Source organism: Fusarium redolens (genome assembly GCF_020744475.1).
Source record: "Fusarium redolens strain MPI-CAGE-AT-0023 chromosome Unknown BKA55scaffold_19, whole genome shotgun sequence".
In the NCBI taxonomy this organism is placed as follows: Eukaryota; Fungi; Ascomycota; class Sordariomycetes; order Hypocreales; family Nectriaceae; genus Fusarium; species Fusarium redolens.
In genome coordinates, this window is record NW_025763682.1 from 484,767 (window position 1) to 512,146 (window position 27,380).

The window sequence follows — 27,380 nt, forward strand, 5'->3', positions numbered from 1 at the left end:
TCAACGGTGAGCTCTATAGCCAGAACCAGAAAGGGCGGCACACCTTTTAATTTTAGTTTCAGAAAGAATGCAGGATCTGTTATTACTAGATTAGGAAGTTATCCTGACCCGCTCACTCTAGCACCAAATCTGGCAATTAGCCCATCCATTGACGATGGTTTCCACTTCGACAAGGGGGTCAAATAAAAATGTTCGACTTCACAGAAGAGTTCTGCACTATTAAAATTTCTAGACAAACTCACCTGTATCTGCGATGGCGTCTAACCAAGGTATCCAGTCGGCTCGATCTCCTGCACTTGGCAATGCACGTGACGTCGACCCCGATTTACACGCAGAGCCGACGGAAGAGACTGCGCTGCTGTCCACAAACGAAGCGAGGGACAATGATACGGCCAAGATCGTTGCAGTCAATGCAGCCATGCTGTTGGCTGGAATGAACGGTAAGTAGTGTCAGGGCTAGACGTCTAGTTAGAATACGGCTAACCGTGAGTTCTCAGATGCGGCAACTGGCGCCTTGATTCCTTACATCCAGTCTGGCTACAACGTTGGCCTGCTCTCCGTCGCGATACTATACCTCATCAACTTCTCGGGGTGGCTCTTAGCAGCCTTCACCAACGTCCATGTCACCAGTCGACTTGGTATGGGTGGCACTCTCGTTATTGGCGCGTGTCTGCAATGCTTTGCCTACGCTCTTAATTTCTGGAAGCCCCCGTTCCCCATCTTTGGAGCCTCCTTCTTCTTCTCGGGATTGGGTGTCGCTTATCTTGATGCGCAGGCTAATACATTCGTGGCACACATGAGCAGCTCGCATAGATGGTTGGGTGTCTTGCATGCTATCTACGGCCTTGGTGCCTTGCTGAGTCCTACCGCGGCGACAATATTTGGTACCAAAACTCCTTATTGGCATCACTTCTACCTATTGATGGTTTTTCTTACTGTTATCAATATCGCGGTAGTGTCTTGGAGTTTCAGGGATAGTCTATTTAAGCCATCCGAGGCGTCTGATTTAGAGGCTAGTGGCCAGCTCAAGACAGCCCTGTCGCAAAAGTCAGTTTGGATGCTGAGCATCTTCTTCTTTCTCTACGTTGGGGCCGAAGTTACTTCAGGTGGTAAGTCCGTATACTAGACTTCGGCTGTGTTAGATGCTGATTAATCTAGGCTGGGTTATCGAGTTTCTCATCGCAGTGCGCAATAGCCCCCCTGATATCGCTGGTTATGTGGCGTCGGCTTACTGGGGCGGTCTTATGCTTGGTCGTATCCTTTTGGCAGATATCACCCACAAGCTTGGTGACCGGCTCATGGTCTTTATCTACATTCTTATTGCCCTTGGACTCCAGTTGATCTTTTGGTTCGTGCCAAACGTTATCGTAGATTCAATCGCTGTCAGTCTACTTGGCTTTTTTATTGCCCCATTCTTCCCTGTTGGATTAACAGTTCTTACAAAACTCTTGCCGCGAGATCTGCATGTTGCTGCTATTGGTAAGTATTCCCCGTCAAATACATACAAATGGCGGATGCTAATAACGGTAGGGTTCACTGCTACTGTCGGCCAAGCTGGATCTGCTGCTTTCCCATTCCTGACGGGGGCCATTGCTTCCAAAGCCGGTGTCATTGTTCTGCAGCCTATCATGGTGGCGTTGCTTGCTGGCATGTTTGCCTGCTGGGGACTGGTACCTCGTGTAAAGCGGGGGTGAAAGGATGTTAGTTTTAGGATCCGACCTCCGAACCTTGTCGTCGGGGTGGCTAAAACGATAGTAGAACTTGGTACAATTGTATGGTTAGGTAGGAGAAGTCCTCCCACAAGACCAAGAAATTGACCGCTGTTCAAGGTTGGAGGCTTGTACTAATATTATATCTATGTTTGAGATATTTTCAATGGGATGAATGGATCAATCAACCAATACGATGGCCTGTAAACTCCGAGAGGACGACAAGTCGTGGCATTCGCGCAAGATAATTCCCGGGAACAGGGGGGCCTCCTTTGTAAGAGAACATAGGCGAGCAAAGTTCCAACCCTATGGAGCCCTTATAAATCTTAGTATACTGTTTTTAGTCTAATTATTACTTTTCTTTTTAGTCCTTATAATAATTCATAATAATACATTAACTTAAAGATTAATTTCTCTATGTATTTAATATTTAATCTTTAGCAGCTTAAGGAATACTTAACTTAATTTTTAAATGTTAAGAAAATACAAGTCTATTATCTTCTAAGACGTTATAAGGCTCCAACGCGGTCACGACGAGGGGTTATAGCTAATTAAAATACAGAGAACAAAGGATACTTTAGCTTATACTGGCTAATGCTAATTTTAGATTTATATTAGATATATATTATAATATATAAAAACTAAAATTAATTAACCTAGCTGCTATAATTAAAAGTAGTAAATTATAAATTAAAATTACCCCTAAAAGTTAAGTATTATTTAATATTTAATATTTTAGTACTTAAATTAGTAGCTAATTATAAGAGCTCTAGAAGGTAAAAAGCTAATTTAATAAACTAAAAGTTAACTAATTTAATTACTAAGTAATTAAACTGCCTTCTATATTAATATATAAGGAGCCTAGGCTATATATATATAATAGCTATAATAAGTCTTCCAGGCTCTTAAGCCACTATATCCTTATAATTACCCTCCCTCTTTAGTAGCTTAGTCCCCGTGTTAGTTATTAATATAAGGACTTAACTGCCCTATAGGATAGGCTTTATAGGCAGTATAACTACTATATATAATTATAACTTTATATATTATATTTACTATACTTTTGGCTTAACTAATTAGAGGCTAATATCTAACCTAACCTTATTAAACCGTTTTAAGAATTATATTAAAAGGTATTGCTATAATGCCTTAAGTAATATAACTAATATTAGCTTGTAAGATAAGTTATATAACCTTCTTATAGGTCTATAATATAAAATATAATAATAGGGCTATAAATATTAGTTACTTAAAGTAAGAATTAAATATAAAACCTTTATAATAAAAAGGCTTAATTTAATAATTAAATAATTATAAGAGCTTTAAAAGGTAAAAAGCTAATTTAATAAATTAAATATTAATTGGTTTAATTATTAAGTAATTAGATTACTTTTTTTTATTTATATATAAGAAGGCTAGGCTATATATATATAATAGCTATAATAAGTCTTTTAGGCTTTTAAGTTATTATATTCTTATATTAATATAATATAAATTAAAACTAGTATTAAATTATATTAAATTATAAAACTAGAAGTTTATAAGGTAAAAGTAATTAAAGAAATATAAAAAATTAATAAAAAAGTAAAATATATAACTAAATAAAAAGATTATTTAAAAAGTAAAATTATATAAAAATTATTAAAATACCTTATTAAAATTTAATAACTCTTAAAGAATTTTTATTAAAATTAAATATAAGTAAAATATTAAGAAATTTATTACTTAAATTTAAAGAAAATTAATTAATATTATTAAATATAATTAACTTAGATATTTTTAACTAATATACTCTTATAAGTATTTAATATTAATAATATATTTTTAATATTATTTTTTCCTTTACTTAAGCCTTATATAAGGCTTTTAAGCTTTTTAACTTTTTTATTAATAATATAAATAATAAGGCCCTTATAGCAGGCTAATATTATAAAAGTTAGAATTAAATAAGGTTTATTTATTTTAATAATATAATTACTGCCTTAACTATATAGTATTAATACTAGCTCTTAGTAATTAAGTTAATTCTTTTCCTTTAACTTACTTAAAAGATTTTTAATTAACTTTTATAATATATTATATATAATTTATTTATAATACTTTTAATTAAAGGTTAATTAGACCCTAACTAGGTAAAAAATAAAACTATAAACTTATAAGTATATTACCAAACCTAGCTTTCCCTCTTTTAAACCTTCTTATTAATAGCATAATAGCTATACTGCCCTAATACTTACTATATAAAATAGCTTATAATTATATAATTATACCTATTATATAACTAGCTATAACCTTAATTTAGCTATTAGGCCTGCCTTAGAGGCAGCTAATAAAAAGAACCTTAAAGAGATATGCTCATGCTCAGGCATCTACTCTGTCAAACTTCGATCGAATACCTTGTACTTCTGCCCAGGGATTAAATCTTGTATAGCAGACTGTGTCTCTCTTTTAATAGCCGCTGTTGCAGCGGTTGTGTCGACCCTAAAAGGTTTCACCAGGCTATCGAGATCAGTCATCTTCTTTCAGAGTAAATAGCCACGGAGGATAGCTCACCGTTTGTCATGCAAGCACCGTATGATCTTCTTAGGCTCTCCAATCCATTTCACCATGTTGACTAGAAATTCAGCAGCAGAGCCGTCGAACGGCCGCCCATTCAAATTCGCCCAGCCTGCAGCGGCAATAATGCCTACATCTAGCCGCGGCTTCAAGTCTCTCAACACTCCTTCATAGCCCCCAAAATGTGCAGACCAGAGAAGAACCTGCCCTTCCGTCAAGGTGTTGAACATGAGTTGACCGCCGTCGTAATGGGAGAATCGGTTCTTATTCTTGTCACCGACGTAGTCGATAAAAGCCTGCGTATCTTGGTTAATCTTATCCTCGGGAATAACATCCTTCAAACGAAGAAGCCCATGCTTCATTCCCATTGTGATGTTCAAGGTGCAGATGAAGTCAGTTGAGGCTCCAGTATATCTAACGCCTGTGTCCATTATCTCTGGATGGTCTTCGGGCAGAAACGCATGAAGAGAAGGCCATACGTGTACAGCTGCAACCGCGAGCGAAGGATGGGGTGATTTTGGGGCTCCAGGAGGTCGTTGTTCAAGCTCTACTAGGCCTTGGGCAGCCTTGTCATGCAGTTCTTTGGTGAAGAGGGGTATTCTCTCGCCACCGCCGACTGGGAGAAGCTGCTTCTCAGGAACACCCGCCTCACGCATGATGTTGATTGCTTCTCCATTCGCAACGATTATGGCACCTGTTCTTTTGGTAATGACATCGGCGCCGGGTAGACTCGAATATGTCAGCACAAACTGGGACGTCCTCTCAATGGTTATTCGACGTACTGATCAAAGTGCGAGTCGGAGATGAATATGTAATCCGCCTCTTTAACATCGGCGAGCTCTAGATACCGCGGCATCCTTGCCGGCTTGTCTAGCCAGGTATCAAGGAATATCGTGAGGCCATTGGTCTGTAGCCGATATGGCGTGGCTCCTGATCATGGTCAGTCATTGTTTATTCACAGTCTGTGCTTGTCTTTAATACCGAACCACTCGATTGTCGCTGCCATTTTGTTTCCGTACACTTGTGTATAAAGGGCTCTCTCACGAGGGGATCCCAGTCGCCTCCAGGATCAGGCGGAGTAAATACAATAAAAAGTACTAACCCCTTCCCCCTCTCTGATCGTTGTCGGCGGTACCCCACCGCATGCAGAGAGCAAGTTATTATTATATACAGGTTCCAAACCATAGTGCGGAAATAGTGCTACTCCAAAAGAGTAAACTCATCCATTGTTTTTGTTTGTCCATCATCTCAATGCAGCCATGTCTCCTTTCAAAGTCATCATCGTTGGTGCCGGACTCAGCGCAAGTCTTCTCGCAAACGGACTCATTCGCCATGATGTCAACGTTGCAGTCTATGAACGACTAGACAGAAACGTCAAACGCGAAGGATACCAGATCAGAATGGAAGCGAATGCCCTAGCAGGTTTCCGTGCGTGTCTGGACAAGGAACACGTCGACAAAATTATCTCCAAATTTGGCAAATCAGGTGGCAGGATTTCTTCCGCCCCAGTCGTCTATGGCAGTGATTTCAAGCCTCTTTTAGACTTTACCAAATTCCCAACGTACAGCAAGTCAGCTCCCATCAATCGGGTTACTCTTCGTGATGCGCTTGCCGATCCTGTTTATGATGCAGGCAGGATGCATTATAACAAGGAGTTCGACAGATATGAAATCATTACCGACAACAAGGGTAGAGAATTGGTTCGTGTCTGGTTCAAAGACGGTTCTTCAGACACTGCTGATATACTGATCGGAGCTGATGGGAGTCATTCCAAGGCGAGTTAAACCATGAGCTCAGCAGCATCTAATTGATAATTGTTAATTGTCTCAGTAGATCAACAAGAAGCTTGGGTTGAATAACATCAAGGCAGTCAAAACTCATACCAACTTTGTACTCAAAGCTGACCTGCCAACATCCAAATATCTGGCAAGGAAGCCCGAGCTGCACCGTACGCCTGTCTTGACTTTGACAACAAGGCGTTATATTTTTGTGGCAAGTCACCAGGAACCAAAAGCAAAAGGAGAAACAAACCTGACTTATCCGTAGCATATCTCCCAGACCGCGAATCGGCTGAGGAAGATACAACCAAACCCTCAGTCAAATTTGATGATACCATGTCGTCCGTTATGTTTGTTCTTTTCGTACCTACAAGTACTGTCCCCGAGGGCCTCACTACCAAGCCTGCCGAGGAGCAATGGGATTTCTGTAAGAGTAGCATCAAGAATTGGGCGCCCGAATAGTAAGCACATCCGATTCCCTTGATTAAATTCCAGGTTTTGACGATTCAATAGCCATGAGATTCTAAATCTTATCAAGGGCCCAAACTTCTATGCTTTCACGCCCAGAGTAGGAACAGGGCCATCTATCGATTGGAGAGCAACGGTTAAGAATTCGAATGATGAGACCCTTGGACATCCGCGTGTCTGGCTTATGGGGGATGCTATCCACCCCATGCTTACCTCACGGTAGGATCCCTGTCTTACGACCAGAAACTCTACTAATGACGAAAATAGAGGCATGGGTGGTAACCAGGCTTTGAGAGATATAGCAACTCTACTCCCTTTATTGATCGAGATTTCGCAGGTCTCGGAGTCTGGCAAAACACCAACTACGGAGACAGTCGCAAAACTGCTCCGATCGTACGAGGCAGAGATGATTCCCAGAGCATTCGGATGGGTGAAGAAGAGCGGTGGCACGACTGTGGTGGTATGCAGCCCCTGCGCAGTGGACTTTTAAATGTTGGCTAACTAGACTACTTCGCAGCCATTTGATAGTGATAAGCTTTACGTGAGGCTTGGTTGCCTGTTGATTGTGGCCCCGTTGATAATCATCTTGAACTGGGTATCAAAACTCCTCGGATTTGTGCGCACCAAGCCTGTTGTTGACGACGCACCGGAGTTCAAGGATTAGCCGTCACACTCACACAATGGTAATTATATCCATTCAAGGCGATTGAAATGGTTTTCTTAGCCTGCTTTGGCCGCCAGTCACACTAAGGAAGACAGGTTGTAATTATCACATCTTTCGAATTATCTGAATAGATATAGGGCTAGTAGTTATTTTCATCCTGGCATCTATGAGTTCACTGAACTACCATTTGCTTGCCTCAGATTCAGTCAAATAACTAAGCTATTCATTATAGTCACTCGTGCGATGAACGTCGTTTGCCACCTTGAATTTTATCTTTGCAAGTATAGCAGCGCTCCCGTTAGTCTTAGTTTTCGGGATCTGGACCGGAAACTACAGATACCCAACCAACGACGAATATAAGGAAGAATGCTGTAAACTCCTTATCATATCGGCTCGCGAAATCACCAATCTACTAAGATGGCTCAGAACTTCCTGATACACGTCCCACTTGAGCGGTGAAGCTGAGGGTGACTAAACGGGAGTTACATTATTACCTATGCATTTGATCCTAACGTGATTGCTTCTTGTTTACTATCCCAATGTCCCTGAAAGACGTGTGCCCACCCGCAGGCCAAACCGGGATTTCAGTGGTCGAAGACGATGTAACTGACCAGCGGCGGACTCGCCGACAGTCATATTCCCCTCCATATATCAAGCTTTCTTCAGGGCCAAAGAAAACACTGAATAGACTAAGGTGGCAAGGCACTGTTCCACCTCCTCAATCTGCCCTGATAAAATTTAACCCCTTACCCCGTCGGAGCGGCCCCGCCGGGTTGCCAGTTCCAAGAAAGTCGTGTATCAGGCGGGACATTGGCAGATCCTAACCTGTCTTCCTCGGCGGCAGCGGCACTTTTTGCCGGTCGGGTATTGTAGCAAATCATAATGGCTTAGAATGGATCATGGGTTGCAGCTGTTATGAAGCCATTGCCCGTTCACTTTGATCTGCATCACGCCCTCATGCGTTCTTACCCTGCACTGGAGTCGCGGACCTACCCCGCCTTAGACTTGGCAGATCTTGTTATTATATCTTTCTAATTCCTTAGCAAAAAATTAAAGAGTAGTATTGAAAACCAGCCTCAATCAGTTCTACTACTGTGACCCTTCTCAATAATCAACAAACCATGAACGCTCTTAACGGACAAATTACAGTACATGACGTCTGGACTTCAATAATACAGAGAGTAGAAGTTACTCTTCCTACTGTGTTGCAGCCATGGACACCTCATTTCATGGTCATTATTGTTGTCCTCATCTTCAGTATGCTATGGAAAGTCTATACTACTGTATACAACCTGTACTTTCATCCATTGGCCCAATTTCCAGGTCCACAAGAGGCGGCTCTGTCTCAGAATTGGATCTACAGGAATACACTCAGTGGGCGGATTGAACCAATACTTGAAAGGCTTCACGATCAATACAGTATGTCCTCCAACACCCGACACCACAATCCTTGTTTTTTTAACCGCATTCGCAGAATCCCATGCTATCAGAATTGCGCCAAACGAGTTGCATATCACCGATGTGTCTTTGTACAAGAAGATATACAGCCAGAACGACCCCTGGCCGAAAAACGGAGACTTTTACGCCGCTTTCGGTACCCCTCACAGTCTTTTTGTAGAAACCGATAATGGTCTTCACAGGGAGCGGCGAAAACTGCTGAATCCTTACTTCTCCCGTGGTGGCGTGCTTAATGTACAAGATCTGATACAGGGGAAAGTTGCGACCCTCATCGCGAGATTCCAAAAGCTACCGCCCGGCTTCAAAGTCAACCTCTACAACGCCTTCCGGTGCCTTACGGTAGATATCATCTCAGACTACGCATCCGGAACGTGCTTGAACCAAGTTGAAACGGCAGATGACGATTTCTTTGGAAGTTATCTCGAACCTTTCGATGCCTTCGGAGAAAACATCTGGCACATGTGCTACCGGCCGGTTATAAGAGCAATTGTGACATCAGCTCCAGCCTGGATTGCGAAGCGAGTAAGCAAAGAAGGGCGGTCAATTGTTCAACTGCAAGAGGCAAATATGGCGGCTCTATACTCTTATAGAAATAAGCCTGATGTGGGAAGACCGGTGGTTTATGCTGCGTTGAATAGCTGTTCCGAGGAAGAGGCGGTGGCTGAAGCGACTGACATCCTTGCTGCAGGATCAGATACAACGGCTTACACCTTGACAGTCGCCCTTTGGCATATCATTAAACACCAAGCTATAAGAAACGAGCTTGTGGAGGCTCTCTCCAGGAACATACCCGATGCAAAGACCATCCCTAACCTGCCGGTGCTCGAGAAGATTCCACTTCTCAACGCTACCGTCAAGGAAAGCGTGCGTATAGCCAGCGCTGTACCTGGAAGGCTCCCCCGTATCGTCCCTAGCCACGCCGCACTTTTCGTCGATGGCAAGAAAGTGCCTGAAGGCACCATCGTGGGCATGTCGGCTTACACGATGAACCGGAACCAAGAGCACTGGGGTCAGAACGCTGATGAGTTTGACCCTCACCGCTGGCTCACCGGCGACTGCGCGGCGATGGAACAAAACATGGCGTCCTTTTCCAAAGGACGCCGCAGCTGCATCGGTCAGCCTCTGGCCTATGCAGAAATCCACATCGTTCTGGCATATCTTCTTCGGAATTTTGATTTTGAGCTTGCATCTGGTTCTGCATCGCCTGACGCATGCGATAGGTTTACTTCCATGGTGGAAAAGCCAGGGGTGCTTGCATATGTCAAGCCTCGAGTGAAGTAGAAAGGGGTTAGTGGGAAGGGAAGATAGAGACAGAGGTAGTTATGAATTTTATAATAATAAAAGTAGGCTACGAAGGTGTCTATAACTAATTGTTCTCCTAACTCGCTTGTCAGGGTCTTTCTCCGTTTCGTGGGCCTTAAACTTGTCTTTTTTTCATTCTAAAACCCTCTTCCCCTCTAAGAGTGTAATTCCTCTAACACAGCTCTATCTACGCAATTATTATGTAGACGTCATAGTATATCTCATCTACATTAACCTGTTTAGACACGCCACATAGTGCCAACATCGTCTACCTGTATCTTACGCATCGAGGCTGATATAAAATGCGGCCGTCAAGAATCCATATAAGTTTCCTACCCAGATCCAACCCAACTGGCCGGCGACAAATAAGTCGCCCAAGACTGTCGTTAAATGGAGCTTCGGCACTGGAGAGGATTAGGAACTTTGTATCTTGCACTTCTCTATTATGGGTATTAATGTCACTGCGGATCCAGGGATTTCAGTAAAAACACTACCTGTCCAATTCCGAGGTAGCTTGAGAATGATTCTGGAATACTCTCACTGCGTCTTGGCCTTGTAGTAAGAGAGGACTACAGAAGCTACCCTTGGGAGAACTACCGAAGTGCGACGCTCTCTTGATCAGACGCTGAGAAGCGATCTGTTAAGTATCTGCCGGCTTTTATGTGCGCAGTATGTGGGGAAGTAATAACGGCATTTGAAATCGTTGAAATAGCTAATGGTATCGAGCTTTGCGGCACTGTTAACAGAGCGCAACCGAACTTGTTGAGAACGGTTAGTTACATTGGGTTTGGTGCGCGCGTGCACGAAAACGCAATTTCGGTACTCGGCTACCCATACGACTGTCTTTTCGCCCCCATCAATACCATCTTAGGGACTGCGAGGACATCTGTGAGATTAAGCAAGGGCAAAGAGAGAGCAAAGATGCCAAGATGCCAAGATAGTTAATAAATAAGAAATAATCTCGCAATGGAGAATGAACCGAGTCTGATGTGTTCATATCTTCGGACTTACTCTTCAAAGCTGGACTTAATAGGCTTGGTGCCTGTCTGGCTAGTCTGGGAGGGTGAAGTCAAACAGCCCTGGGTGTATTAGTAAGAGAACAAGGCAATAATCCATACTTCCATCTGTAATTCCGGCAGTCAGTCTGAAATGCATACATAACTGGCTTGGAAAGCGGTGAGTCGATAATGTATCATGTCATTTATGCTTTTCGGCACCGATGGTCCGGGCCACATTGTTCGGCACTTATAGAGTTTCTACCTATCCCAGTAGTTTAGAACTCTATCCTATAAGTGCATAATATTGGCTATTATAAATATAGTTTTAATTTCCTATACACTAAACCTTTCTTTACCGCTATTTCTAATATATAAACAGGTAAGAAATTGCATTAACATTTTCTCCTGTTCCTCTACCAAGAGATAGTACATATAACAAGCACTTTCCACTGCATTTATTCACTAACTACAAGCTCTTTAGCCTTACTGAATCAAGTCCGGCATCGTCAACATGAAGCTCTTCACTCTCATTTCTGCATTTGCGACTGCGACTCTTGTGTCCGCAGACCGAAGGGTTCAACTTCGCGCCCCCGATGGGTCCCCGAATCATCTCAGTGCCCGGGATAGCACATGCCCTAGGCCGATGGTAAGAAATATCCAAGTGGCAGTACATCTCCTGCAGATCAATTTTCTAACAATACCAAGTGTAAAACACCCGCTACTCAAGGGCCAAACGACCCCCCTGCCTGTGGCGACTCATACGCAGCGTGCAAGTTCGACCAGTTCCCTTGTGACGACCACTTTAGTCCCAAGTGGACTGACACTCACCATTGCTACTGCATTGTATGTCCTCCCCTCCTCAATACCTAGATATCATCTAACCCCTCTGTAGTTGGCCAACAAGCAGGCAATGGATGCATATTGCCAGGAACGCGGATTCAAGAGTGGCACTAACCCTTGGAAGTACTACTACGCGGTTGAGTGCCACGGGGCTGCTAGTGATCAAGTTTGTAACAAGGACTGTCATGACCAAGGCCGTGGCAAGGGCAGAATCGACAAAGCTAACCCGAATGGGCCGTGTGCATGCCAGAAGCCTAATCCACCATATGATACATGCAAGTCTTGAAGGACAAGTTGCAATGTAGCTTGATCTAGTTCTTGTCTTGGGATCGAGAGGGAGGCTTGGGACTAAAAATTCGCTTCTTTACTCAATTTACAGAATCTTGCTTGGTGAATTTATTAAAGAATCGCTCGTGAGGTAACAAGAGTTTAACCTCGGTGCCCAAAATGCTGAACGAGACGCATAATCCGGTTTGAGAATGTCGATATAGCTATAATAAATTCTGTGCATAGTTTGGAGGCCTTTAAGCACGAAGCCAATTCATTGGCTTCACAACCACCTTCAAGTCCGGCAACAACAACAACCTGCTCTGTAAGGACAGTAAAGTGAAGTCTTCTACCAGCAGCCAAGGGTGTCCCCTGCCCCACTGGTATATAAATGACGTCAGGTAGAATTAGTTTATTACTATTTGTTCGCATTATGGTTTCTCTCCAAGACTTGTTCTATAGTCGAGAATTTCGGAATCGCAGGGAGGTCCCAAGTCTGTTTGTCTCGCCTTGTCTATCTCTGAGATTTCGGCATTGTATCTCTATAGATGAACACAACAAGGAGCAGGTCGGCGACTGTTTGGCACGATGTGGCGTGGATAGCAATCATCAGGAACAGGACCAATCGAAGCCGGTTCAAAACCACAAAGTCCCCATCGTAGGCTCAAGATCACTCCTCCAAGTCTGCAACAACTCCTGTCATCGTTGAGTGATCTGAGTCACGAATTGATACCATCGCATCAAAGATGAAACACACAGACGCAGATGTAATATGTAAGTCGGATAAATTGTTTCTTGACTTCCCCGCAAGGGCAGGCAAGAGAACTTAGGACATCTATCCTCAATAACAAAAACACTTGGGTAAATTTAGGTGGACACATAATGAAAGTTATCTTGAGAAGCCATGATTCTGCTGTTCTCGCCGTTTCAAACTTGAGCCAGGTCAATCCTCATTGACGGATAAGCATAGCAAGATTCAGTGCTTCAGATGAAGCGATTCTGGCCCCGCCAAGCTTATGTAAAACGCCTCTGATGAAGATGCGGATGACATTGGTGCTGGTGGAGTTAGCGGGTCGGGAGTTGACGATCGCTTCACTTAATCACTTCTGGTGATCAAGATGGTTTAAAGATACATGAAATTTGATATGTCCACTTTTCTTCTGAATACACAATTGAATGTCTAGACTAAACTTCAGTCGTTGTCATCCTTTCCCTAAGGCCGCTATTGAGCCCCATATTGGACACCATCCTTTGTATCCCCCAACATCCTTCAGTGCAAGATTGCCCACTCGGCGACTGTAGCGCCGGTACCATTCCCGGCTTTAGCATCAACAGCATTCAGACCTTGGTTCCCCGCGATCAACAAAGTGGCATATCGAGATAATGGAACAGGGTTTGCCAGAGTAATATTGGTAGTGTTTCCTGTAGGCATAACGACGGCGTCTAGATTATCGGTCTTTGCGTTGTATGGGTCCGAGAGTTTGACTTTCTTTATCGACATAACAACGTCATATCCGGGGTCTTGACTGGACTTGCCATACGCCTTTGTCGGGTCATGAATGGTTTCGTTGTGGAAGAGAACAGTGACGTTGACAGGGGGGGCATCGGCCCAGTCAAAGTAGAAACCCGTAACCATAGATCCAATGTCTTTTTTCGCAAGAGAAACAGTTAGTGAGCTGACATCAGCGGCCTTTGACGGCTGCCACTTCGTGGAAGTAGCTCCATCAACAGCTGCAAGAGGGAACTGTCCCGGCTCGTAGGAGTTGGAAGATTGTACTGGTCGGCACTGAGCGAGATTGCCATGGACTGTGTTGACACTGCCTATCTGCCTGTTTTTGATCACGACAGGCTCGTCAAATGACAGGTGGTGAAGTGCAGAGTCCCCCTGTTTTCCAGCATAAACCGTGATACTTTTATTGGCATACCGAGGATCCGCAACATCAAGAGGTTTAGTCGTTGGATGTCGAGAGATAGTGGTATGCGTGTAATTCGACCAAGCCGAGATAGGCCAACCACGCCAATAAAACGTTCGATATTTTATATACGGAATCTGAGGCGGCAAATTCGGGTTCACGTGGAGACCTTGATCAGGGATGAGTCGCAGGCCAAGGTAACCAAAGATAGTCACTTGGTTAGCACCTCCATGGCCAGTGAGGAAGGGATATGCAGGATGCGTGCCACCGTTGTCGGTTGCGTTGTCGACCAGCTGTTCAGAAAGCTGGTAGAAAGGAGGTCGTGTGTAAGGCTTGTAGGAGTACTGTGCATAGGTGTACGCAGAGCAACCAGAGGGTGAGAGCTCATCAGCTACGATGGAGTAAATTGCCCAGGTCATGGCTGGGCCATCAGGAGACTGTTTGTTTGCATACTGTTCAGGGCATATGAGTTAGAATTTGTATGTGTACATCATGGCGCAGGTGAGCTTACATAGTCAAGATCGTCGAGTCCGTTTTGGTCCGTGTAGTTATCATTGTAACCCAGAGGGAAGCTCATGAGCACCACGTCAGCCTGCTTTACAATGGCGCTGCCATTCATAGTCGTAAACTCCAAAGTGATACCGTTCTCTCTTATGAAGAGCACATCAGAGGCTATTTCATCCTGGGTTTTGTTCTCTGTCAATCCAAACTGTCGGCGGATCTTGTTGGCCTGGATCAATGTTTCCGAAGCTAGTGCCATAGTGAATCCGCCTGCGTCAATATGGTTGGCATACTCGTCCTGTTCAATCATCAGCATTTAAAACTGAAGGCACACAATTAATTCAGCTTACCGGGTCAGTCATATTTGTGATAGTCCACGATGATCCATTAGGTTTGAGCAAATCGGTGAACAGATTCGCCACCGAGTCATAAATTGGCAGCAACGTCTCCTTGAAGAAGTCGGTATCACCACTCGTGACCCACTGGTTCACCAAAGATATCCCAATGTCTCCGTTCAAATGGTACTCGTAGTCCCAGCAAGGACCAGTAGCAGTGCAATTACCAAACCGTCCACTCGTCCACGGATACACAGCCGCTGATTCCGAAAACTTGGTCTTGTTTTGAGAGCCCGCAAATGAGGTAGCGATGTTTTTCTTGGCTTGGTCATACTTGGCCACGCGATAGTTTGTTATACGCTGAGCTGCTTCTGGGTGTGATGTTGTGAGACCGGGTTGCATGAAGAGGTCTGCGTCCCAGAAGATCAAACCAGCATATGAGTCGGATGTAAGTCCACCGACGGAGATACTGTCAATGTTGACGGGGGCTCCTGAGACTTCCTTGATTGCATTCTTGCCTACTGTGTTCTGGAGCAAGTAGTAGGTGTTGGTGACTGCAATGATGGCAGAGTCGATAATGTATTCATCGTCAGGGAGCGTGTTGTTCTTGGGGAAAGCATAGCTATCCACAGAATCACTCGGCATAACACTCCCCCATTCTTTGACATGTGACAAAATAGACTTTTCGTACCCTTGTTCCAGCGCTTTACGTGAAGCCTCCTTTGCCGTCTTTTCCGGGTCATCAAAGGCGTCGGAAGAGGCGGCTCCTACGTATTTGGTAACATGGACAGGGACCCCAGCTGAGAATTTGACAGGGATGGCTTGTGCAATAGACGATTCATTGGTGTGCACATAAGGCTTTCTATGCACCAAGCTGCGATGGGACAGATCCAACGACTTTGATCCGTTGATTTGAGCGTAGATATAGGCGGTCACGTTGGCGATTCCCACTGGTCGTACAGCTGAGAATATGGCGCCGTCTTTATCCTCGCCTGACTTGACAAAGTCTGACCGCACTGCCGAGTATCCATCAATGACATTGACAACTGTCGCTTCGGAGTCGATGGATGGGACAATCGTTAGATCCACAATGGCCTGGTTGACATGGAGTTTGTGCGCAAACAGGCGGTAGTTGATCTGGTAAGAACCTCTCCGACCCCTTGGCTCCCACGTGTACGACCACTCCAAAACTCCAGCCTTGAAGTCGTAGATCGACGTAAAGTTATGAACAGTCCGGTTATCCACTGTCGCATCAAGATACACATCGTCTCCCAGGTCGAGAATAAGTCCACTCCAGTGCGGAACTCCACTGATGACACTCTCATAGCCATATTGCAAGAGCCATGGAAAGTTGGTTCCGTTTGTCTTTGGTTGTGCGTCGTAAAAGCCGGCAATAGTAGCAAAGGTCTGACGTCTTGAGAAGAGCGGCCAGCCGTTGATGACTCCACCTTCTTCGTCAGCATCAATTTCAAAGAAGGGACCGGCGGCGGCAACGTTGATTCCCAGATAGCCGTTTGCTACTGAACCGCGAGCCTGATAATGGCCTTGTTCGAGGTTGGTTGTGGTGAGAAGCCAATTGTCGTTGTCCCATGTCACTCCAGGGAAAGATGTCTTGTAGGTGTTGTCACTGGCTTTGGCTGAGTGGTTGGATCTACTATGACGTTGATAAACTTTCTCAATGCGGTTCTGGTCCTGAGTACCAGTTGCGAGTGTTATAGAAGAGTAGAGAAGTGTGAAAATAACATAATTTATGTGCTACATCGCAAGGATTAGTATATTTATTATATTCGACAATATGGGGAATTATCATAAGCAGAAGGTATTCAATGAATTGCTGATCCAAAAACAATTTGTTTTTACATACCGAGGAAAGCATGGTGCTGGTTACATCAATTCATGCTATATATTTAGCAAAATATAGATCTTACAGCAGGACCTTTAAAGTGATGATGCTTCGTGCAGATAAGATAACATGCATGAAATACACTGGCAAGCAAATGAAGATTGCCAAAAGTGAAAGGTCTACAGTAGGATAATAAATATATTTAAACTCTGGCAAGGAAACCAGAGACCAGTAATTAGATCATGTCAATATCCAGGTAATCCCAGAAACCCCGCAAATTAGCTCTGAAGTCGTGAAAAATGCTAACGGCTTTTGTTCAAGGTTGGAAAATCGGCCCGAGCTTGGCGCTCATCACTTCCCGAATCAGGCAAATTATGTCATTTTGCAATGATCGATGGATGATCCGGAGTAAGCGGCATTCACCCATCCCCGCAATATGATGTTACTGCAGGGGAACATTTTGGTGATGCATGAGCGAATTGATGTCATCAAGAAGAATCTTAATCCGAATTGCCTCGAGAAATACACTACATTAGGCCAGGAGATGGGTAGCTGCTGCTAATGTCTAGATGCTAATCTCGCGAAAGCCATGTTGTATGGTCCCCCAAACAGAATACAATGCATGGCCAGGGTGGAGAAACACATACTGAGCATTCTCGCAATGCATCCGTTGGCTTCATCTTTCAGGCGACTTAGATCCGGCCAGTCGGGTTGGCAACAGACTGACCTTTATAAGCCCCTATTGACAAGTAAAAAAGGTTTCAAGGCTTGGCTATCGACGCGAGAAGCCGTGTGATTATCACCTTTATTCACGAGCCCAAAGATAAAGGTAGGCCTTTTGGCTAGCTTGCTGTTGACCTGCCAGAGCTCTGGGAGAAGTCAGGGCCGGGTGCGACCAAAGGACAACCAAGGTCCAGCATGTTCCAGGTTTCGTTTACTGGACTTTTTTTCCCCGTCACCATTCTTTCTTGGATAGTCTTGGCTCTTCCAGACGCACTCTTCATGGATGTTGCTTTGAGCCGGACCCAGTAAGCCAGCTGACAAGATCGAACCTCACTCCTTACCGGAGCTCAGCTAGCACCCGTCACACCCAACGAGAGATTCGTTGTTGCTCTGGCGCGGTTCGGGTCAGCTTGGCGTTGTGCATTGAGAGGAAAAGGCCGTTGGCAGACGATGGGTCTGTTGCTCTGGTTCGCCAAGTGCCTCTTCCTGTACGTGCGTGGACGGACCAGAGAACCAGCCACCCGTTGTCACTGTCTATATCGGCAGCAAGTCCAAGATTCTACCTCTATGCGCCGGACATGGCCCGATCAACCAACTGCCAGATGTAGATATTCCTCCCTCGGGTAACGTCACATTTCTTCGTTACGGCGACGCAAACGTCCAAGCCAACGGAGAAACAGCATACCTATTTGCAACCGCCCAGCCGGCAACAAACAACCATGTTCCTATCATCCGAGGCCCACGCTCCCAGGTCTTCGAAAAGAGATTTCCCAACTCCTTAGACAACAAATGAAGCCGATGTGCAATATTGGTCCTGGTGCAACTCGGTCCTAGAACAGCCTTTCCCAGTTGTCGATAACGGAGCTAACCGGCTAGGCTGTAAGTATGACACCGAGTTCAAGCTGGACGACAAAGGGTATTATCTCGCGGTGATTGGTCACGAGGCCCAAAGGGATGCCGTTGCGAAAGTTTCACATTTGACGTTTATACCGTTTTCTACGGAGCATCCCGATGTCATACATGGGCCAATCTCGGCAAATAATTGCCTCGGCTAATTTTGAGCAAGCTGCTAAGAACGTCCAGCCAGGCTCAAATGTCACGGAAACCGCAGCTGTTATGGGGGAGTGTTACCCATATGCCTATTTCTGCCCACTGGAACCACTGCAAAAGAGGTGTGTTAAAGCTTATATTATAGATAAGGTATAAAAATAGACGATAAAGGAGAAGTGCCCTAATTACACTGTTATTCCAGGCAGGGAGGACGGGATAATTACGGCATAAGGCTATCCATAGTTCGCACCTCGCATTCCCTCGTCCTTCGTATGGAAACCGGAGGCTTCTCCAGCTACAACCCTTCCTGGGCCAAAGCCCCGAGCCCCAGTCAGATGACGTTTTCTCTTATTCTCCCTGACCTGGATCCCGAGTCACAAGAAACTTGAGGATTTCTTCCAGCTTTGGTGAAGCCGAGGGTTCCGAATTTAACAGCAAGCACGCCATATCTACTACTATTGTGTAAGTCTCGTGCTTCAAAGTTTAAAAACCATATACTCAGTCACAGACGGGCAGACGTGTTCGAGAATAATGTGCCAGGCAGGTTCTTCAATGCGAACATAAGTCTATTATCCAAAGCTATGCGGCCGCCGTCATAGCATCATAACTAGGACGATATGGTAGGCATTGGCTGTGCCACGACTCTCGATTCGATATATCGTAAACCACATCATGCTAACTCAAGTTTAAAATATTGGGTGCATAAGAGTTGCTGGCTCACATGACGAGCAAATGCCAGGGCAACAACAGCTCGCTGCGACGCGATTATCCTGTGATAAACACATATTATCTCATTAAATTGACCCTACTCTCCTGTCCGATGACACTACTAACGAGGTAAGTAGGTTCAGTGATTAGGACAACAGAGCGCTTATAAAAGGCTTCCGTTCTACTACCGCCTTATTGTTGGTTTCTTGTCACCTACACCACTCGATTCGACCCAATTCTTTTGCACCTAGTTCTTCAATCTCGGTTGATCTAAAGCACTTGTAAGATACTGCTGTGAATCACTCTTGACAAGAGGAGATTTTAGACTATTGACTTACTCCTGCAAGCTCAAGCACGATTGCGACCGCGAATTTACAGTATATGCATCATCTTTTGGCTTTTATTGTACTTACGGTCAGTTAAACTTATATTAGTACCGCATTAACATGCTCATATATTAATCGTTCTTGTTTTGACCCTTCTATGAATGTTTCAGATCCGGAATAATGGGTCTCGCTGGCCGTGATCCTGATTGTCCTCGCCATCATAGCTGGCTATGCTTCTTATTAGGGGGGTGAGTTTGGTGAGGATGGAACTGGATGCGAGATAGGCTGAGTTCAAGTTTCAGCTGCCGTTATTGCAGAATGGATTGGACAGCAGTGTGTACTCAAGGGTGGGTGAGATAGAACCCATGGGAAGTTTTCGGTGATAGTATGTGAGTATTGGCTCCTGTAATAGCAAAGAGAGGGTTACCTTCTTTTCACATTTGCCTCCGGCTTTCGGGCACCATGAGAATGAATGTTACCCGTGGTGAGGCTTGGTGGATGTTCTATGATGACACTATGAAACCCTACTATGGTTGAGTGTCTATTGAGAATGGAGGCACTGGTTATATCAGACCAACACGAGAGCAATTTCAAATGCATGTTGTCTCCAAGCCCTTACTTTGTTGCAGTGCAGAATAAGGCCATGGTGCATTGTGTCAAGGAACTCATCAATTCTATGCTGAAGCCATACCCTGCTTACCAAGCATATGCCTTTCCCAAGCCTAGAATTGCCTTGTATGCCTCTACTAAGCCTCAAGCAAATCCTGGCAAGGCTGTGAGACGAGCCACAAGCTGTGTACATTAGTGTTTCGAGCCTTCCGTTATAGAATTATCACGAAACACAAGCCCCTCCGGGATATTGCCCCTCTGCTTTGATAGTGTGATTAAAGCCTCAGAACAGCGTCTGATTGCACTTTACAATGGCAACAATGAATGGTCGACGCCAGCGAGTCCAACAACGCAGCAAGTCGGAACAGCTTGTGATGTCGCGAAGCAAGAGAAAAGCACGGTGAGAGACTTAGCTAACTTGAATGTGAGAAGGCCTACGACTTTACTATTTCGATAATCAATAAGAACTCTACTAGGATGAGGCTTTTTGAAGCCGCTTTGGCAATTGAAGGCACAGGATTTGCGTCATGACCAACTGGCAATAACACATCGACAGATATTACATAGAGACGAATCGTAAATTGAAGAGTACCATGATAGTTGACTGAGCAAGCGCTATTTTTGATGATGCAAGGTAATATTAATGATAATATGAATCTCGATGAAGACATCCAGGTCATTGAAACCTTGTAAGCAAGGAAAGCTGTCACTCTGGCGGATGGCGGAGTCTCCTCGCCAGTGTTAGACCAAGTGGCCATAATGCAGACTGGTGCACCTCTCCAAACTGTAGATCGGTTCCCTAGATTAATAGAATCGTTCTGTCGATGGTGTTCTACTATAGTCTCTTGCGATGGGTTCTACTGTAGTAAGATAGTTAGGCTTCTAATTAAGACGCTTACCCCGTATTTTTAAATCCTGGCCATAGCCTCGGGGTCATTCTTGTAAGTCAGCTTGTCCAATGAAACAGTGTTGAGTCAGTTAGTTGTCGCTAACGCGATGAAAGGTGCACATGATCTCTCTTGTCAAAACGCTGCGTGCAAAATATCTCCACCAAGCAAAAGTATCGTCAATGCCCCTATAGGCAACAATGGCATGGACCTCAGTGCCGTTAAAGAACCAAGATACAGAATAATTACTGTACATATTTCCAAAGCGGCTCAAGTCGATATCTGTAATAGGTAGTAAAATCTGAAATTTTTCTAGCTTGCTATCCACCTTGCGCGCAGAGCCATAAGTGCCTGCCACTTCAACGTTACTGAAAGTGGGTATGCTCATGGATCATGGTTGTTGGATATTAAATGGAATGAGTGGTAAATTTTCTATAAGCTGGAAGTTGAGATTTGATGATGCATACAGCGCAGATCTCAATGAGCATTCCAGTCACACATAATTGAAAGAGCCTTGTTTTTCTTAATTGGAGGTGCTGGTCTTGACAAGCTAACTAAATTCCACAACTGGCTTATCCCGTCCAATCGGATAAAGTGATAAGATAGGATAAGATAAGATAAGAGACTCACATCGACCCGCCCCGCTTGGAAGGTCTTTTTTTAATCTAGTCAACATGCAGCTTAATTCCTACTTTAACACATAGTTCACTTTTATTACTTAATTTCATTAATAATGTTAGCAGACTCTTATGAAGTCCAAAACGCATAATTAGGGGCAATAATACTTCCCCATGCAAGATTCTTTTGTGGGCTTGCTGCTCCGCCAGGCGAGAGACATAGGGTAAGCAATACTAAGTCAATTAACTTATTGTTATAATGAAATACAATAGGATTTCTCTCTGGCCTTTATCGACTTCTAGAGACTAGTTAAAGAGATTTTAGGATATGTGTTATTTTCAGGGAAACTCTATCTTTTCAAAACATGAAACAAGTCGAACATTGCACTTAAGCAACGACCATCCCTTGTGATGTGGTCTTATAGTGACCAAGTACGTCACCAATTGGAATGCACATGTTATCTCAAAACTCCAAATCCCAATTTTGGCACGACTTTGACTTCGACACATAAGCTCTGTATTTGAACCCTCTCATCATTAGTCGCAAGGAAAGGCGCACGATAAGCATTCTCAGCAGATATCACTGACTCCAGTAGTGGGTCATTACTGGGCGGATCGGCCCGGGCCTAGCACAGTAAGAACAGGAACAGGACAAAAGCGTACATTGCATGTAACCCATTCTCGATCGGTTAAGCACGTTAAATCTAGCGTAATCTATGGATACTAAGTAGGGATATAGACCTGTGCAGCGAAGTCACTAGCTGTAGGACTTACTGCTGCAAAAGATAAAATCCACCTTGCTTCTCTATTTCCTTTATAAAGCCTAAACAAAGCCTCATCCCTTCTATAAACCTTTATATATCCATACCAAGGCTTTTATGGTTAGTGTAAGACGTGTTCTTGGCAGTATGAATGTAACTGTTAGGCGGGGAGAAGGATCAGTCATGCGACTCACCGTGTTCATATCTCGAGGTGAGGCGCGCGATGCAAGCATTAGTTGTCAAATCTCAATGCGGTATAAATTGTTCTTCTGCCAGGACGATAACATAAAAAAAAAGTTCTCATATGTCTCACTTATTCTTTTTATCTTGTATCAATTGTAATAGTGTGGAATTATTAAAACCCAAGCTCCTTTATTACTTTCATATATTATATACAGCGCATTTCAATCAAAGTGTTAAGTCATGACAATCTTGTTCTCATGCTTGTTTTCGCTCGGATTACAATAACCAAGATATTGAGTTATAGTCTAACTGGTAGGGCTCCACCTGTATATAATTGGCTGCAAATTCCGTATTTTTTGTTATTCTACAAGGATGTCAGATTGTTGCCTGCAAAAGTGCACAACCAACAGACAAAGCTGAACTTACCCCGCTCCAACGTTTTCGTCCTGATTTCTCTCTTCAATCTACACTTTAAAACGAACAGACAGAGACTCAACGCGTCAGAAAAAGACCGCGATAGCCCTCAACCTCGCTTTCCTGACCTCTACCGGCTTTGCTGCCCTGCTCTGGACCATCAGAGAGATCCGTACTTGGATGAGGAGCTGATCGCCGAACCCTGGCGTCCAGGAGGGCAAAACGGAGAGTGAATCTGCGCATGCCAACTTTGAACAATCCACCGGGCAATCTAGCCTGCCGAACAGTCTTCAAACATGACCTTTCCAAATGGCGCTGAGGTCTCAGTCAACCCCTCCGATGCCCATGTCGGCCCTACTGCAAAGTCCTACCCATCTCGCCCAAGTGACCGCCGTGGCTTCGAGATAGCCATTATTTGCGCGAAAACCCTTGAAGCTGATGCTATCGACGCCTTGTTCGACTATCACTGGGACGATGAAGAGGCACCTGTCGATAAGGAGCCAGGCGACCCCAATGCCTACTCGGTAGGCGTGATTGGTCGTTTCAACGTTGTCCTTGCGTATATGCCAGGGATGGGCAAAGTCAATGCGGCCACCGTAGCCTCCAACTGCGGAAAGAGTTTTCCAGGCATCAAGCTTGCTCTCGTAGTTGGTATTTGTGGTGTTGTACCCTTTGGTCCTACAAAGGACGAAATAATACTCGGCGATATCATCATCAGCACCGGCGTCATCCAGTATGACTTTGGACGGCAACTGCCTGGCCACTTTGTCCGCAAAGATACCCTGGTAGACGTACCAGGCCGACCGAATCTCGAGATACGGGGAGTCTTGGCAAAGCTAAAAGGACTTCGACATCGTCGCCAGTTGAGTGCCAAGATAAAGGGCTACTTAGATGTTCTACGTCAGGACCAAGAACTTCATGCTGAATATCCTGGTTCCACGAAAGACAGACTATTTAAAGCATCCTACCGCCATACAGATGATCAGAGGTCATGCGAGCAGCTAGGATGTAACGGCAAACTGGTGTCGCGAAGCCGCCTATCGACTGCGGACGCCACTCCAAACCCTGCTATCCATTTTGGCTTAATGGCCTCTGGAGATGTTGTGATGAAGTCTGGAGAAGACCGTGACCGCATCGCCTCGGCGGAAGATATTATTGCCTTTGAGATGGAGGGTGCTGGGGTCTGGGATAGCTTCCCGTGTATCATCATCAAAGGCGGTTGTGACTATGCTGATAGTCACAAAAGCAAGGCCTGGCAGCGATATGCAGCAGCCACGGCGGCAGCTTGTGCGAAGGCTTTTCTAGGCTTTTGGATCCCTTCGGTTACTCAAGGTTCGTAGCGACCAGCCTCTGACGGTTGAAATTAATTGTGTTTTAAGATGTTGTGTGCCTAGCTGAAAACGTCAAGAGACGCCGCTCTTCAGGAGATCGAGAGTGTTTTGATCAGAAAAAACGTCTCGTTGGAGAACTCATGACGCAGGAGTCGAAGATCGGTAAGACCAGCAGGTGAACGCGCTCGTGAAGGAACCCACTAAAGTTAGCTTTTTAGGTCAGACAGTGATCCCACTGCAATTACGAGAGAATGTGACAACTCGTTAGTACCATAAGACTATTCATCACTGTTGCCCTCCTGACTCTCATGTGAAAGGATCTAGGACTCATTACCTACCCCTGCCGAGGAACAAGAACTTTACAGGCCGCGGAGAAACGATTTCTAAACTTCAGAAGCTTCTGTTCACGGATCCCGATGGTCAACGAGTTGCCTTAGTCGGTTTGGGTGGCGTAGGCAAGACGCAGATCGCGCTCCAACTCGCACATCTTGTGAAGAAAGAAGACCAGCCCGACCGCAGCTCCTCCGTCATATGGATGCCAGCGCTGAGCATGGCGAGTTTCGAGCAGGCGTGTACCAAGATGATTAGCGAGTTTGGCATCGAACGGAATGGTGAGGAGACTTCTAAGGACACTTTCAAGAGGTTCCTAAGCTCAGAAAAGGCCGGAAAGTGGTTTCTTATCATCGACAACGCCGACAGTATGGAGAGTCTCTACGGAACGGCTGAGGTCCCAGGAGGTATCAACCAGTTCGTTCCAGACTGTGAGCACGGTTACATTCTGTACACAACCCGATCTCGTGAAGTAGCAGTCAGTGTGGCGCAGAACAACATCATGAAGCTGTCAGAGATGGATGATCGAGATGCTAAGGCCCTTTTACAGAGTTCATTGATTCAGAAAGACCAGATGCAGGACACTGCACTTATCGATAAGCTCTTACATGAGCTCGCCTATCTACCGCTTGCAATCACCCAAGCCTCAGCATACATGAAAGTCAATGAGATCTCAGTCAACGAGTATCTCCGCCTCCTCCAGAATACCGACGAGGATATGGTAGAGCTGCTGAGTTGTGGGTTCCGTGACAGCACTCACTACGACCCTTCCCAAGGAGCTGTTGCTACTACCTGGACCATATCCTTCAAACAAATCAGCGCTCTACATAAAGACGCTGCTACACTCCTCTCTATCACAGCCTGCCTTGAACCGAAAGCCATACCTCGTGCTTTATTACCACCAATGGGCTCGGAACAGAGAATGACTCGTGCCATTGGTACGCTCTGCGGATACAGCTTCTTGAGTAAACGAGAAGATGGCGAGACGTTCGATATGCACAGTCTCGTGCACCTTGCAACACAAAAATGGAATGAAGACGAGCAACTTCAGAAAGAAATTCGACAGATGGCACTCGCACACATTGTCAAGGTCTTTCCACATGACTATTGGGAGAGCCGTGAAGTGTGGCGGCAGTATATGCCACATGCACTCAGGCTCCTAACAAGCACGGATGGTGCCGATTCTAACGACAGCTGCCAACTCGGATATTGGGTTGGCCGATGCATGCACACTGACGGAGCGGTGAGACAGGCAATACATATACTAGAGTCTGTGGTTAGAATCCAGGCGACAACCTTGGAAGAAAATGACCCAGATCGACTGGCATCACAGCTAGAGCTTGCAGAGGCATATCAAGCTAACGGGCAGATAAAAGAAGCAATTACACTGCTTAAGCATGTGGTTGCAATCCGGGAAGACTTATCAGAGAATGACCCAGCTCGACTGACATCACAGCACGTGCTTGCAGGAGCATATAAAGCCAATGGGCAAACACAAGAGGCGATTGAACCGCTTAAGCATGTGGTTTCAATCAGAAACAATACACTAGCAGAGAATCACCGAGATCGGCTAGTATCACAACATGCACTCGGAGTAGCATATCAAGCTGACAGACAGTTCAAAGATGCGATTAAACTGATTGAGCATGTGGTTTCAATCAGAAACAATACACTAGCAGAGAATCACCCAGATCGGCTAGTATCACAACATGCATTTGCAGTAGTATATGCAGCTGACGGACAGATCAAAAAAGCAATTGAACTGTTTGAGCATGTGGTTGCAGTTGAGGCGAATGTATTCCCAGAGAATCACCCAGCCCGCCAATCATCGATAGCCTGGATGCAGTACTGCTATAAAAGCTTAGAGGAAGTCAGCTTCACGGGAGAGTCGGAGACACTGGACAACGATGAGTAACGTATCTCATATCGAGATCTTCTGTGTGTCGGAATCTGGTGAGCAACCCGAGCTTGGATTTGCTTCGGTTCTGCGTCGACTATGAATTGAAAGAGATCAGGACAATCAGTCATGAATCTCATTGACGCAGTTGTTAGATGAATATCATAGTAAACATTGTGCTCAATGCTGGGGATCGTTCCGGGCACTGATGAGTAACCACTGAGGAAAGGCCATCAGTATCAAAGGCCCACCGTCAACCACACAAGTCCATGATATCATGGGCTATCTTGCACGTACACATGCGACAATAACGGCAGAGAAGAGGATGGCCACTCGAAAGCCGAAGTCGTGGCAACAATATGACATTGCGATATTGCGACTGTTGGCGGGATGCTGTGAACGGTCAAAGAGACATAATTACAAGTCAGTAATTCCTGGAATATGCCACCTGCCGTTGAACCATTGAACCAGGATGGTTCTCCACGGCGTCCAACAAAACTTCTGGTAATGATACCTTTCTTCTCAGAATGGCTTATCAGGAGGACAATTCGCCGATCCAAGCAACATTCTTCAAAAAGGGTTATACGGAGGATAGCCGGCCGAAAGTAACAACCATTCTGCCTATTCTGGCTAATCACCACTATGGGGTAATATATAGGACAGCCATCCAACCATATCGAGAAGGAACGCCAATTTGACCAAGCTGGCTTCGCTGATACAAACTAATCTTCTACCAATTCTCTATCATCAGCACAAAATGTTCTCAACAACAGTTCTTTTTGTGACCCTGGGTGCTCTCTTCGCATCCAAGGTTTCGGCTCATGGCCATGCATCCGAGGTCCTCATCAACGACAAAAGCTACTACGGCCACGACCCCACCAAAGTTCCCTACGGACCTCAGCCAGAGAGCAT

At 44.9% G+C, this 27,380-nt stretch overlaps 8 protein-coding genes across 8 annotated transcripts; 6 read left to right on the forward strand and 2 right to left on the reverse strand.

The window, feature by feature from the left end:
* Window positions 1-253: 253 nt before the first annotated feature.
* On the forward strand, window positions 254-1,694 carry BKA55DRAFT_544604 (major facilitator superfamily domain-containing protein; the record flags this gene model as incomplete). Its single annotated transcript, XM_046190729.1, has 4 exons — window positions 254-440; window positions 498-1,109; window positions 1,159-1,479; window positions 1,531-1,694. The coding sequence occupies 4 exons, from the start codon at window positions 254-256 to the stop codon at window positions 1,692-1,694; spliced, it is 1,284 nt and encodes a 427-aa protein (XP_046043926.1).
* A 2,384-nt stretch (window positions 1,695-4,078) lies between these two features.
* BKA55DRAFT_695686 (uncharacterized protein) lies at window positions 4,079-5,271 on the reverse strand (the record flags this gene model as incomplete). The annotated part of the gene is made up of 4 exons (XM_046200184.1): window positions 4,079-4,208; window positions 4,263-4,994; window positions 5,048-5,195; window positions 5,247-5,271. The coding sequence occupies 4 exons, from the start codon at window positions 5,269-5,271 to the stop codon at window positions 4,079-4,081; spliced, it is 1,035 nt and encodes a 344-aa protein (XP_046043927.1).
* Window positions 5,272-5,524: 253 nt separating this feature from the next.
* On the forward strand, window positions 5,525-7,175 carry BKA55DRAFT_598268 (uncharacterized protein; the record flags this gene model as incomplete). The annotated part of the gene is made up of 6 exons (XM_046196214.1): window positions 5,525-6,040; window positions 6,099-6,213; window positions 6,312-6,504; window positions 6,557-6,730; window positions 6,779-6,971; window positions 7,029-7,175. 6 exons carry the CDS (start codon window positions 5,525-5,527, stop codon window positions 7,173-7,175), a joined length of 1,338 nt encoding a protein of 445 aa, XP_046043928.1.
* Window positions 7,176-8,434: 1,259 nt separating this feature from the next.
* Window positions 8,435-9,914, forward strand: BKA55DRAFT_523807 (cytochrome P450; the record flags this gene model as incomplete). Its single annotated transcript, XM_046188668.1, has 2 exons — window positions 8,435-8,594; window positions 8,650-9,914. The coding sequence occupies 2 exons, from the start codon at window positions 8,435-8,437 to the stop codon at window positions 9,912-9,914; spliced, it is 1,425 nt and encodes a 474-aa protein (XP_046043929.1).
* Window positions 9,915-11,361: 1,447 nt separating this feature from the next.
* On the forward strand, window positions 11,362-12,059 carry BKA55DRAFT_742745 (uncharacterized protein; the record flags this gene model as incomplete). The annotated part of the gene is made up of 3 exons (XM_046201516.1): window positions 11,362-11,579; window positions 11,639-11,776; window positions 11,826-12,059. The coding sequence occupies exons 1-3, from the start codon at window positions 11,445-11,447 to the stop codon at window positions 12,057-12,059; spliced, it is 507 nt and encodes a 168-aa protein (XP_046043930.1). The 5' UTR covers window positions 11,362-11,444.
* A 1,056-nt stretch (window positions 12,060-13,115) lies between these two features.
* On the reverse strand, window positions 13,116-16,854 carry BKA55DRAFT_147055 (glycosyl hydrolase family 65 central catalytic domain-containing protein). Its single transcript, XM_046184925.1, has 4 exons — window positions 16,654-16,854; window positions 14,805-16,544; window positions 14,465-14,752; window positions 13,116-14,405 (listed from the first exon to the last, which is right to left on the reverse strand). The coding sequence occupies exons 1-4, from the start codon at window positions 16,663-16,665 to the stop codon at window positions 13,311-13,313; spliced, it is 3,135 nt and encodes a 1,044-aa protein (XP_046043931.1). The 5' UTR covers window positions 16,666-16,854; the 3' UTR covers window positions 13,116-13,310.
* Window positions 16,855-18,366: 1,512 nt separating this feature from the next.
* BKA55DRAFT_544610 (uncharacterized protein) lies at window positions 18,367-18,794 on the forward strand (the record flags this gene model as incomplete). Its single annotated transcript, XM_046190730.1, has 2 exons — window positions 18,367-18,527; window positions 18,608-18,794. 2 exons carry the CDS (start codon window positions 18,367-18,369, stop codon window positions 18,792-18,794), a joined length of 348 nt encoding a protein of 115 aa, XP_046043932.1.
* Window positions 18,795-23,089: 4,295 nt separating this feature from the next.
* Window positions 23,090-26,616, forward strand: BKA55DRAFT_147129 (uncharacterized protein). Its single transcript, XM_046184926.1, has 4 exons — window positions 23,090-24,242; window positions 24,290-24,403; window positions 24,460-24,504; window positions 24,559-26,616. The coding sequence occupies exons 1-4, from the start codon at window positions 23,207-23,209 to the stop codon at window positions 26,484-26,486; spliced, it is 3,123 nt and encodes a 1,040-aa protein (XP_046043933.1). The 5' UTR covers window positions 23,090-23,206; the 3' UTR covers window positions 26,487-26,616.
* Window positions 26,617-27,380: the final 764 nt, after the last annotated feature.